The sequence below is a fragment of the Triturus cristatus genome, chromosome 9, assembly GCF_964204655.1.
Source record: "Triturus cristatus chromosome 9, aTriCri1.1, whole genome shotgun sequence".
Taxonomy (NCBI): Eukaryota; Metazoa; Chordata; class Amphibia; order Caudata; family Salamandridae; genus Triturus; species Triturus cristatus.
In genome coordinates, this window is record NC_140592.1 from 859,194,262 (window position 1) to 859,207,905 (window position 13,644).

General features: G+C 47.8%; 1 protein-coding gene across 3 annotated transcripts in view; it reads left to right on the forward strand.

The window, feature by feature from the left end:
* Positions 1 to 13,644, forward strand: part of ZNF839 (zinc finger protein 839) — a 188,160-nt gene that overhangs the window by 142,787 nt on the left and 31,729 nt on the right. For all 3 annotated transcript variants that reach the window (XM_085626338.1, XM_085626340.1, XM_085626339.1), the window contains one exon: positions 8,762 to 8,900. In XM_085626338.1, the coding sequence (XP_085482464.1) occupies positions 8,762 to 8,900 (139 nt within the window). The remainder of the gene's footprint in view (positions 1 to 8,761; positions 8,901 to 13,644) is intronic.

The window sequence follows — 13,644 nt, forward strand, 5'->3', positions numbered from 1 at the left end:
GAAAAGCAATTTTTAAACACAGGAAGCCCTTAACAGCTAGTTGTTATAACATTGTTAAAAGTTATAGAGAAGAGGAGCCTAGCGCTTGACCAAGATGGCCGCGTGAGCTTTGAGCTCCCGAGACCCTCGTGCCCTCCGTCGTCTATCCTGTATATAATCCTGTTTGTATGCATGGCATCGTGTAGATGACTTGTCAGGGAGGCGATCGATGCCACCCGAGGTCGAATCGCCCACCGGGAACCGGAGTTATGCATGGCGGAAGATTGAGGCCCATCTCCGAGGGATGCCAGGGGCTCGAGTTGGCAGGATGCCCGACCTCTAATTGAACAACAGCGGCCAGGCGAGGTGTGAACTACCGGACGGAGGTCCCTATCCTTTCATTTTCACTTTCTCGCCCTTTGTCTGCCCAGCCCAGGGAGTGCTCGCGTCTGCTTTATTATCATTTGGACGCTCTGCATGCCACACTGGCGACCCATCGTAAGACGGAGCACTCTTGCTTTCTCTCGCTGAGAGAGGGCAGTCCTGTTTGACCCGACCTGCTCGAGCCCACCATGTCGGGCAAAGCAGAGGTGGATCGCCCGAAGCCCAAGGCCACCAGGCGGGGAGCCTACACTCAAGCCAATAACATGGACCGCTATGCCCAGCAGAAGGGGTCACCGGGTGCACCGAGCCAGTCCCCGGATACACAGAAGACTGCTTCACCCTTGGCCCCGGAGCTCTCACTGCAGGATGTCATGGGTGCACTTGACGGGCTGCAGACCTCGATTGGGAGACAGTTTGATGCCCTGGCGCACAAAGTGGATACCATCTTGGTGGATGTTAATCTGATCCGCGCGGACTTGGGCAAAACAAATGAACGGGTCAAATCCCTGGACATCAAGACCACGGGCCTCGCCGATGATGTCTTGGACCTGCAGACCGAGGTCCGTAAGTTGCGGACCGAGCATGATCTCGCAGCCCGTCGGCTGGAGGATTTCGAGAGCCGGGCCAGGCGCAACAACGTGCGCATTATCGGGGTCCCGGAGTCCTCGGACGAGATCTCAGTGGACCTGCTAGTGGAGGACTTGGTGCTCAATCATCTGCAGCCTAAGGGTCTAGGGAAGTTCTTCGCAGTTGAGCGGGCCCATAGAGTGCCTGGTGGGCGGCCCAAGGTGGGAGCCACACCGAGGCCGATCGTCGCCCGGCTCTTTCATTTTCGAGACCGGGACGCCATCCTACAGGCCTCGAGGGTAACGGGCCCGGTCCCCTTCCAGAACGCGTCGGTGAATTTCTATCCTGACTTCACCCCCAGGAAGCCCTGCCGCTGCCTCTGTACCTGCTGGGTGAAGAGGAGGCTTCGGGAGAGGGACCTGAAATACGCCATGCTCTTCCCTGCCAGACTACGTGTGGTGTTTGAAGACCGAACATTCTTCTTTGAGTCACCTGCCATGGCGGATGAATGGCTGGACGCTCTGCCTCGACGACACACGGAAGAGGACACTGCCGTAGACGGGGACAGTGGCCGGGATGAACAAGGTTGATGTATTCGGAACCGGACTGACTCGGACTGACTTTAGATAATGACTTGCAGTAAACACGGAGGTTGTGGGAGGACGAGGGGAGCTCTTTCCTCCCTTAGGGTACTTTTTGTAGATTTTGGGTTTGGTAGGGCGACAGGCACACTGCAAGTTGGGGGGGCTTTGTAAGCTGCAGCAGGGGTGCAGGGTGGGGGGGGTTTTCGGGATTTCGGGGTTGTTGTTGGGGGGTTTGTTTCAGCAAGGCATAGTGATTATTTCCAGGACTGTTCCATGGGGGCTCTTCGGGTGTGGGGTGGGCCTCTTTACGTTTGGGGATGGGGGGTAGGGGTTTAAGTGTTATAAGCTGGAATGTGAATGGTTTGGGGGATCGCATTAAGCGTGGGATTGTTTTGCAATTCTTGAAACGGTCATTGCCGGATGTCGCCCTGCTGCAGGAGACGCATCTTATAGGGAATACGTGCTATGCCCTGAATAGGAAGGGTTATAAATTCATAGCTCATTCGGGATTCTCCTCTGGGTCCAGGGGTGTGGGCATCCTAGTCAGAGCCTCGCTACCATTTGAGGTGGACTCCACCATTGTTGATGATAGGGGGAGGTTTGTGGCGGTGGCGGGGCGGTGGGAAGGAAGAACTTTGGTTTTAGATTCGGTTTATGTCCCGCCGGCCCTGCAGGCCTCCACTTTCACAGATCTGGGTAGGGCCCTGCTGGATCTCCCGGGGGGTTTGCTTGTAGTGGGAGGGGATTTCAACGCTGTTGGCTCCGGCCTGCTGGATAGATACCCGCCCAGAGACACGGGGGGGGCTCAGAAGTGGCTTCCAGACTTTCTAGATACGCTTGGCCTGATAGACTGCTGGAGGCTCCGGCACCCCACACAGAGCCAATACACTTTCCACTCCGGGGCGCATGGTAGCCTTTCTAGGATTGACTACTTACTCACTCTGGCTGCGCATGCCTCATTGGTGTCTGAGGCCAGGCACATGGCGCGTGGCATATCTGACCATTCGCCGGTGTGGGTCAGGCTGGATCTGGGTCGAGAGGGAGGGGGAAGGGTGGCCCCTATCAACCCTTGGTATTTCCGAGACCCCAAGACGCGCAGCGCGCTGGTAAAGACAGTAGATAATTTTTTCAAGGACAATCAGGGATCCGTGGACTCGGCAGTGTCGCTGTGGGAAGCATTTAAGACCGTGCTGCTAGGGGAAGCCCTCTCCCTTGTAGTGGCTGCCAAGCGGCGGAGAGATGGCGAGGTTTTGCAGGTTGAGGAGGAGATCGCGGCTTTGGAGGGAGCGCTGGAGGAGGAGGTTACAGAGGCCTCACTGCATGAGCTGTGCTTGAAGCAATCCGAGTATAAGGACCTGGTGACGAATGCCGCTAAGACCCTCGGTAGGGAACAGCAGGGCCGTCTGTATGATGTTGGTGACAAGGCCGGGAAACTCCTGGCTTGGCTGGACAAAAAAGAACGGGTCAATAGAGTAGTGCCGGAGTTGACGGGAGAGGGGGGAGAGGTGATTGTGGAACCTGAGATGATTGTGCAGTGTTTCTCGGACTATTTCCGTATGGTTTATGCCTCAGTGTCGGACAGGCCGCCCGAGGACTCGCATGACCTCCTGCGTGATATTGCATTGCCCTGTCTCTCTGATATAGATAGGGACGATCTAGATGGTGACATAACGGTCGATGAGGTGGCGGGGGCTATCCGCGCGTTGAACTCGGGCAAGGCCTCGGGTCCGAACGGCTTGCCGGTCGACCTGTACAAGCTATTTCCGGATAGGGTTGCCCCTCACCTGCGCGCCATGTTCGTGGAGGCGCGGGGGAGTGGGGCCCTCCCGTTGGATCAGCGACTGGCGACGATTGTGGTTATACACAAAGAGTGCAAACCCCGAGATAAGTGCGCTTCATATAGGCCTATCTCACTCCTTAACGCAGAGCCGAAAATTCTGGCTAAAATCCTGGCGGCCCGGTTGATCAGGGTAATCGGTGACTTGGTCCATCCGGATCAATCCGGATTCATCCCGCACCGTAACACAGCGTTAAATCTTCGGCGCTTTCATGGTGTAATCGCCAGGGCGGGCACGCTGCGTGAATCAGCTATTGTGGCGTCTCTCGATGCCACGATGGCCTTTGACACGATGGAATGGGCATATTTGTGGGCCGTGTTGACCAAGTTCGGCTTTGGCCACGGTTTTGTGAGCTGGGTGAGGTTGCTGTATGAGGGCCCTCTTGCGAGTGTGGTGGTAAATGGCCGGGCGTCGACTCCGTTTCAGCTTGGGAGGGGTACTCGGCAAGGTTGTCCCCTGTCACCATTGCTGTTCGCCCTCGCCCTTGAGCCGCTGGCTGCGTGGATACGCTGGCACCCGGATGTACGGGGACTTAGATGGTCGCCTGAGCATGAGGACCGTATATCGCTCTATGCTGATGACATCCTGTTGTATCTTGCCTCACCCAAGAAATCACTTATAGTGGTCTGTGACGTACTCACATCTTTCGGTAGGAACTCGGGTCTCGTTATCAACTGGAGTAAATCGTATTTATATGTTCTTAGTGGCGAGGTTCCACCGATCCCTCGAACTTGTTCGATCCAGGTTGTTCAGCAGGGCTTCGTGTATCTGGGGATCTTTATCTCCATGGATTCTGCCGTGCGATATGAGAGGAACCTGCTCCCCCCCCTAGCGCGCCTGAGGCGGGATGTGGAGGGCTGGCGGAGGCTGCCGCTCTCCCTCGTTGGGCGTGCGGCCCTGTTCAAAATGATGTCTCTTCCCCGGTTCCTCTACGCGCTGCAGAATACTTTGGATTGGGTACCGGCCAACTACTTTCGGGAGGTCGAAGGCCTCCAACGAGCGTTGCTGTGGGAAGGGCGGCCGCGAATAGCTATTGCAAAGTTGACGCTCCCATGGTACGACGGGGGTATTGCGCTTCCAGACATCCGACGGTACTATTGGGCCACCCAGCTGAGTGCGATTAATCATGGGTTTTATGGCCCGGCCCTCAGCCCTGGGTATGCCATGGACAGGTGGTTGCTGCGTGGTGGTAACTATTACAGGGCGTTGTATTCGCGGTCCCTGGACTCGTCCCTCACGGGGCCCACTGGTGTGGCGGTGCGTGTGTGGAAGATGGCAACTGACTCGCTGGGCTGGAAGGATAGGCTCACCCTCGCTACCCTGCTGTTTGAATCTGAGAGATTGGGTAGGCTTTGGCACACAAAAGGCTTTGACAAATGGGACTTGATCGGCATCTCCAGGGTCGGAGATGTCCTGATTAAGGGGAGGGTGAAGTCCTTTGAAGAGTTGCAGAAGGAGTATGAGCTGGGACCATCTGAGTTTTTCCGCTATATTCAGGTGCGGCACGCCCTCCGATCAGTCCTCATAGAGGGTGAGAAGGTGCCTGAGTCCTCTCCTTTGGAGGACCGGGTCCTTGATGGTCATATGCCCGAGAGCACGATCTCGCTCATCTATAAGAAACTGATAAACGTCCGGGCGGATATGCTTCTGGGGTTGAGGGACCAGTGGTCTAGGGATGGCCTCGAGTTGGATGACGAGGATTGGCAGTCTGCTGTTTCCTCTCCTAAGGAGGTTGCGATCCCGTCGCGTCTGAGGCTGGTGCAGCTTAAAATACTGCGTCGAGTGTACGTGACGGGGCCAAGGCTGGTTCACATGGGATTCTCGGAGGACGGCCTATGCAGGAGGGGATGTGGTATGGTGGGTACTTTCCTTCATATCATTTGGGAATGTGGTGTCATCACGGAATTCTGGCGGAGAGTCCATGCAGTGATGGGGGAGGTGACGGGCATTGCTATGCAGCCGGAAGCGCGGTGTTGTCTCCTGAATGTCTGGGGGCCCACGGATCACAATGCGGAGCAGACCCAATGGGTGACTCTGGGCAACATGGTCGCTAAGAGAGATATAGCGCGATTGTGGGGATCCGTGGGCCCCCCCACATTGACCGCGTGGAAAGAAAATATGGACTGGAGTATGCTAAGGGAGAAGACGGTATACTGCGCTAGAGGCCGCCCTCGGAAGTGGCACGCCATCTGGGGGCGGTGGAACCAATACAGGGGGGGAATTTGTCTTGCCCCTGATCTGGATCCCCCCGAGGAACAGCTTTCCTCCTAACCTTCTTTCCAGCTCAGTATGGTTAATGGACTTCTTTGGCCTCTGCTGTCCCCCTTCTTCCTCTTTTCACGGTACTGTAAATGGTAGATGATTGGGGTCCTGCCTCCCCTGGGGGGCTATCACCATGGGCATTCAGTGTTCTTGCCTTGCTGGGGGTTGTTGTGTGTTTTGTGTTTATTTAAAAATGGAATCTTTGCACTCCTCCTTCACTGTACTGTGGACGCATCTCTGTTCCTCTTTACCGAAGCTGCCGAACCTCCGGGTTGTCGGCTGAATAGCTGTGTCCAGACTTTTGAAAATAAAGGTTTTTATAAAAAAAAAAAAAGTTATAGAGAAGTATTTTGTTACATGTAATCTCACAAATTACAATTTGTAGGCAAGGGTTTTGGCCATCCACTCTGACAAACCCTGGGGGTTTTCACTGTGATGTTTTGCAAGCTTTATTTTTCTACACATTGTTATTTTATAATTGTGTTCATGATTGTTTTCAGTTTATGTGCACTTGAATAGAGTTTGCATAAAGTATAAGCCATTGTTAAAGGCCTCATTAGTTAAATGGAAAACGTCATGCCAGATTTCATGGTTTGATCTGTTTATTATAAAATGTTACGACAGTCAATAGGCCTGACCTGCTTATTGTGAAAAGCATGTGTTAAAGGCAATAGGCTTTTGAGGATGGATTGTTATAACACTGCCAATGCCCTGTTCTAAAACCAGTAGACAGGTATTTGCTACATGGAATCTTGATTACCATAGTCGGTAAGGATTCTGGGGTTGGAGACCTACCCGAATAAACTGTGGAATAGACTATTTGCACTCTAGTAATCCTTGCTAGGCTCTATTAGTAGGGAATTTATATTGTTTTGACAACTGCCTTTTGTAGGTATTTGTAATTATTATATACCTAATGGTTGCCTTGTGGGAAGACTTATAAGCATCACAGAAAGTCTGAGTTTGTTATGGTTGCAAGCCAATGATTAAGGTCTGGACTGATTGTTTATAATGAAAGGTTACAATAAAAGCAGTAGGTAGGCCCAACATATTGATTGCGAAACACATTTGTTAAAGTCAAGAGGTAATTAAGGCAAGATTAATATTACTACAACTTAAAGCTTTCAGATAGATATTTTGTTACATAGAATCTCGCAGCTTACCCTAGTAGGCAAGTGTTTTGGTTTTGGTTACTTACTCTAACAAACTGTGGGTATTGATGATTTTCAGGGTCAAAATCTTTGTTAGGCCCTTTTAGGAGAGATTGTTTTTTTTTTTGGTTCGCCCAGAATAATTTTGTATGCTATGGAATTCTATGTCTGTATGTGTGATGGTTGTCATGTGGGCTTGATAGTTCCCTAATATATATATATAATTTTATATATATATATATATATATATATATATATATATATATATATATATATATATATATATATATATATATATATATTCTGATGCCATAGGTCTGATCTGTTTATTTTGAAAAGTTATGATAAATGTGTTAGGCCTGGCATTTTGATTATAAAAAGCAATAGGGATTTACCATCATATTGTTATTTCACTCTATTAAAACTTAAGAGTAGATATTTTATTATATGAAATGTCACAGATTACCTATGTAGGGAGGGATAAAAAAAAATCTTTTTCAATTAATAACACAGATATGTACAGTATAGCGCATTGGATGTCCCCAGCATTGGAGGTAAAATTGCACATATGGGAAGGGATACAGGGTGAAGAAGACCGAAACTTATTGCGGTTTGTAGGGAAGGATTTTGTTGTTGGTTACCACGTCTGACCAGCCTTGGGGGGGAGATTTGCACTGTACTAATTATTTCTAGAATCTCTTCTTGACAGTCTGTCAGGATCTTGGTATAAAAAAAATCAGGGATACATCCATATCTATAAATAATCCATGTAGATTCTTGGAGGGCCTTCTAGTCAGCTCTGTTCTTCCATTGGTCTGTCTGTCATTTACATTGTGCTTCCTTCCATGACATTGTAGTGCACATCATAATGGTTTAGTCCACATCAGTCATTGGTTTTCTTGCCTTGTGAATTATGGCATTTGTTGATCCCATGTGTGCATCAACTTGAAAATAAGTGCACTTCATTGTAGGGGGCTGGATAGTCATTGATTTCATTTCGTTTTCTCATTTCATAGTTTCCCTTTAATTTCTTTGGTTCTCCTCTTTTTATTTTAATGTTTCTTAAGAGGACACTACACCTCTCCAGGCATTACTAACTGATCACTTGCCAACCACTCATTTAATCTGCAGTGTGCCGCATCCCACTTTGCTGTAAACAAGGAGGCTATTATTGAATGCAGTTATTTATAGTATATGACTTTTTTACCATTCAAAGATGGCCAACATGTTGGGTCGAAATGTAGCAGCCATTTTGGAACTTTAAAATTATAAACTATTTCCAGTAGCTTTGCTCAATGGACACCAGCTGCTATGTTTGTTTTCATTATTGCAAGCACATGCCCGCTATGTTGGACGGGAGCATGTTTTCTTTTTTCTACTTGCATTCTTTTTATTTATCTTGCGTATGTAGTTGAGTTTCTGTGTAGTATTGCGATTGTGTCAGAGGGTGAATTCTGGAATCAGTCTGTGAACGAATGAATGGATGCAGGAGTGCAAAGATGAGTGACAAGTGCATGTATGACGATTTACTGATTGCCTAAATCCCTCAATGACACATTAGACACTTTCATTCATATGTCAGACCTATTGGAATTGCCAATGCATGTTACAGACTTGGTCTCAGACAATAGAATTTCCACCAGCTGCCTCCCTGCCTCCGTATGCTACTCACCTTTGACATGTCAGTTTATGCATTGTCTAGGTATGTAAAACATCTTTTTAAGCAAAGCTCCTGTTGGCCCTATTGATTATGATTCACACTTTAGCTACCAGCAAGCCCAGAGTTTCTCTTTATTCAGTTATAGCTAGTCATGGGTTAATTTTTTAAAATTTCCTCTGCGTGGTTTGATTTTGTGAAATTAAATGCCTCCAGCATTGTAAATTTGTAACATTTGTTACAGCGAATTTTCTACTTTAAGGCTTAAATTACGTTTGGCAAAGTATAGATCATGGTTCTTCATCCATTTAAAATGTACCCAACATTTTTCCCCTTTAGTGTTCCGATCAAGAAAATTTTCCTCCAGCAAAAAAGATGAAAAGTCAAAATGTCTGCAAGAACAAATTAAATATATGCGATGATCAGAATGACCTAGAAAAAAACAAATTGAATTCGTCCATACAGTCTGCACAAAGGGGTAATTTGCGTACTATATTTTGTGTAGGTTTTTGTAGCTTTAGAACCACAGGACTGTTTCACCTGCTTGTTGAAGTGCTGATGAATCATTTGAAAAGTTACATTTAAGACTAAAAATGTTTTAGATGCAACATTTGGCGTTTTAGGACATACACATTGGTAAAGTATGTGAATTACAATTTTGCATTTTATATTTCATTGAGTATTTGCAATAGTTTTTAAAGGTTTTTTACTTGAACCAAATATATTGTAAGTGCTTTATTGAATATGTAAAGAAAGATGTGATAGTGGCATGTGTAGCTCTAGATACACATGTTGTGCATACCTCTGACATCTAGTGTTGGGCTTGTGCAAGTCATTTTTAGAGCCACAAGGTATAGTGACTCAACCTATTACAAGTAATGCGCATGCTCATCTGCTCCATTGTTAGATTGTTTTTTTTATCCACCGTCTGTTTCATACGTATCCCTTTTAGCTCCAGTTCGACGCCATGCGGTGTTCTCTTCGGGCCAGTTCGGATCCTTCTTGCTCGTGAGAAGAATCAACAGTGAGTCTCCGCATCGGTTCCAAGCATTGTGTTGCCTTTGCTTTGGTTCCGCGGTCAAACAACTTCAACGGCCCGTACAAAGCTTTGACCCTTTGGGGCTCCATCTGTTCCTCAGCACCAGGGAATGTGCCCGTAATGGAAAGGACTCCATTCTGGTACTGCCCAAAGTGTCAAGCGAAGTTCCAGAGGACAGACCTCCATCAGGTGTGTAACCTCTATCCCCAGACCACTAGGTGCCCTCTTGATCAGCATGCCTCACCTTCAGGAACAAGAAAGTTCTCTGGTACCGTCTGGATAGTCTCATTGTTTCAACGTCAGTCGTGCACCTCTGAACGGAGGATACTCAGGACCTGTTCGGGGAACAGGAGACCAAGAGTGAATAGTAGCTGGAGTCTTCCGGGGCAGAGGCTTAGGTGTTGGCGATAAGAGGATGACTCTGGCTCCGATGTTGGCTTTTGTGCCTCCACTTGCACAGAGTCCACCTCTGAAGAAGGCTCGAGTGAGTACCGACATCCTGCATCCTACAGCTCGCCACTACTTGGAAACAGAGCATCACTCTTGAGCGTGGTCAAGCATCAAGCCCACAAGCCAAAAAGGTGGCCTCTGATCCGCCACTGCTGCAAGACCATGGTTGGCACCAAGCTGCTGAGTCAGAGTCAAAGTATGTACAGCTCTCTGCATTGAAGCCTCCTTCCAAGCCACGCCATTAGAAATCAGGCACCTCTTCAGCTCTGGCATCGAAGACACCCACAAATCCAAGCCATCAGAGGCAAAATCTGGCTCAGTTCTGGCAGGCCAATGTACATCATCAGTTCCTCTACTGCTTCCGAGGATCTAGATCAGCCAGTCCTCCAGCAACTTTAAGAGGAGCTTTACGCCAGACAATAGAGAATGCATATTCATTCTGAAACCTATTGAATTCTAGCACAGCCCTCTCTTCAGGCAAAGAACCCTATTCCTCCAAAAAGCAAACTCACTTTTGAGGAGGCCCTAAATCCATCCATGGAGCCAGCACCTAAGAATTCTCGGTGCAGTGACAAGGGCATCACTTCTCCTTCACCTTTACCACGCCTAACTCTGCCTCACCCTTCATCCCCTCTATCTTTGCCTCATTCCCCTCCTCCATGGCCGCCCTTCCTACTACTAACAGTACACCCTTCACCATGGTCACCTCAGGGTTCCTTTCCCTCCTTCAGGGTTTGGGGGTGGTAGTCCAAAGATTCCCTACGACCCGTACGATGCACCCTATAACCCACCACCTCAGGACATCCCAATCATTACTTTGTGGAGCCTCCGGACAACACTGATAGACCTAGGGTGGATTGCAAATGACATCTGCCCGTGGCTCTGTCCCCCCGCACACAATAGCGTGAAGGGGCCAAAAACACCACTCTAGAGGCATCAATGTTATTCCCCAGACAACAGCAGCAGCAAACACCCTCTGGGGGTTACTACAGGGAAGGATATAAAAACAACAGTAGAGGCAGAGGAAAAGGCACAACCCCTAAAGGGGCGGTACCTTCCAAACAGTGACGACTTCACATACCCCTCCCACCCATTCCCCTTCATCGAAAACTTATAGGGGGAAGATTGCAAGGGTCCCACCAGACAGTGATCACCTTGGATCAATGGGTTCTAGATATTCTAGCAGAGGTGTACTGTCTGGTACCCCCTGCGGCCCCTTCACCCTCCTCCCACAGACACAAACTTACCTTGGAATATCAGCAACTCTCTCCAGAAGGTGATGCATTCACTACTCAGCAAAGGGGCCATAGCACCTGTGCTGCCACAACACCATGGCAAAGGGCTATACTCCCTATACTTTCTTATTCCCAAGAAGGACAGGTTACTAAGGCCCATTCACAACTTCAGGCCCCTCAACCAGTACATCCTGTCAGAACACTTCCACATAGTCACAGTCCAGAATGTCTCCCTTCTACTACAGGAAGGCTACTTCATGACTGCCCTTGACTTGAAGGCGCCTACTTTCACATACCCATCCACTCTGCACATAGCTGGTGCTTCCAGGTTGTGGTAAGTGGTCAGCATTATCAGTTTATCAGTTCAAGCTGCTACCTTTCGGAGTGACCTCAGCTCCCAGTGTTGTATGGTTCATACAAAGTAAGTAAGAGAGACTGGGTTTGGACACCATATGCGTCCGAGTATGGAGTCTGAGTCGCTCATACCATCAGAATGTGTTGTCCCAATTCCTGGCTAGCGCACAGTGACCTGTCTGGATCCCTAAACCTGACAGGGTACCTGATGGTACCTGCAACCTCCGAACACCCCAGGAAAATCATGGAAGCAGAGCAACCCTCTCGTTATTACCTTGGGCATGCCTAAAGAGAGAGACAAGAAATACACAAATTGACATTTCAGATATTAATTGAAGCAATTGGATTCTTGTTTAAAAATATTAGCTGCAATTATTAGCAGAAGGAAACAAAGCATTGTTAGCAGTGATTATATGAATATATCTCACACTAATAACCATACCTAACCCTAAATATGCTAGAGAGCATAATGGTGTGCATTCTGCCAGATTTCGTGGAGTAGCTTAACTCCCCATTTACCTGTATGAGTTATGTATCAGGAAGCCAGCCTGGTATGGTACCTGCCTCTGTTCTCAGCAGGACTGGAAATCGGTCACAGGCGAAAGTCCAGGATAATTCTTGAAAGTGCTCCTCTGGCGAGCTGAATGTCAGAAGCGGTTTATATAATAAAAACAGGCCCAGTTTTCACTGTGCCCGAGGTCCTCAGCTATTCATTGTTTGTATTTCCAACTCAGAGCTGTCTCCGTACGGACAGCAAGAAGATGCAAGGGCAGCGTGCTCTGTGTACTTCATCCTTGCACATAATGTATAGTGTTGTGATAAAATGCTTACAAAGAAATGTGCTTGCAAGCAGAACACTTTCTGAGTATGTTATTATGCATATGCAAAGCAGGCAAAAAGTCCCTTGTCTAAAACTATGTCAAGTTTAAACGTGGACGTGTAAAATTGAATCTTTTTGTGCACGGGCCCTGTTAAACATCACAACACCAGGGTGCTTACAAAATGGTTTTCAGTTGCAGCCGCTCACCTCAGAAGGAACAGTGTCCCTTACCTAGACAATTGCCTGATTAACAGTGTAATGGAATAATGTCAAGTTCACACCCAAGCCACCTTTCCCCACACAACTGGGCCATTAATCCTAGGCCTGCGGAGCAAACAAGGCTTTGTGACACATTGTGTTAAAAAAAAGACTTGTTCGCAACGCAGCAAGAGTAACCTGGGCCCTAATGCGTAGAAAGAAAAAGGGTTCCCAACCCAGCTTTTTGCTAGTAAAGCAGCCATAAGTGTGTTGCTGCAGTGCCACTGCACCTGCTGAACTAATGGTAGTGATGGCCAATTAAAAAAAAAAAAAAAAGAGCCCACTTCTCTCTCCATCTTCCTCAGGGCATCTCCCTGGGGTGGCTCTGTCCATTTGTAAACTAAAATGTTAGCCCCCCACTTAGCGCCCTCTGCTCAGGCCCATCTTTTTGATGCTAGCCATGGACTTAGAGCTAAAGAAGAAACGCACCTTTGTACCAGGGTACCTGAAAGAAATGTAAATGTGTGCAATTGGTTAATCACCAAAAGGCTGCTTGGATAAGAGTTTAGGCTTAATTTATGGTGTCACGTGAAGCTTCATGGTGACAAAGATGTATTCTTTTTGAGAGGCAATCGAAGTGTGTTGAGTTTTGAAAACTGTTCTTTAATGAATTTATAAATGTTTTTTGCACTAGACAACAGTGTGATTACCTATTATTACCTATTACTTGAATGTATTATTTGAAAGCACTTGTTTTATTTTAAAATGCAATCTTTTTATAGCAGCCCATCTTATACTCAGGACAACTGGAATTATGCAATTTGTACAGTTGTGGCAATTGTCCACATTATTTAGGATTTGCCGCCTTTGCCACATAATCCATCATCTTCTGTATAATCTGCAGATTTTAAGAAAACGTTTCTAGGTCAAATGGATCCAAAGTTACTAAAAAAAATAATTTCTTATGGGGCGGGGGTGCTGTCCACGTGGCGCTCCGCACTTGCGCTCAGTCTACGTATTGCGGGGGGATTGCGGCTGCAGACATTTTACTCATATTACGTCGCATCTCACATCCTTGTAATCAAAGAACTCTGGTATAATTCTCCCACCGATCCGGCCTATGCTA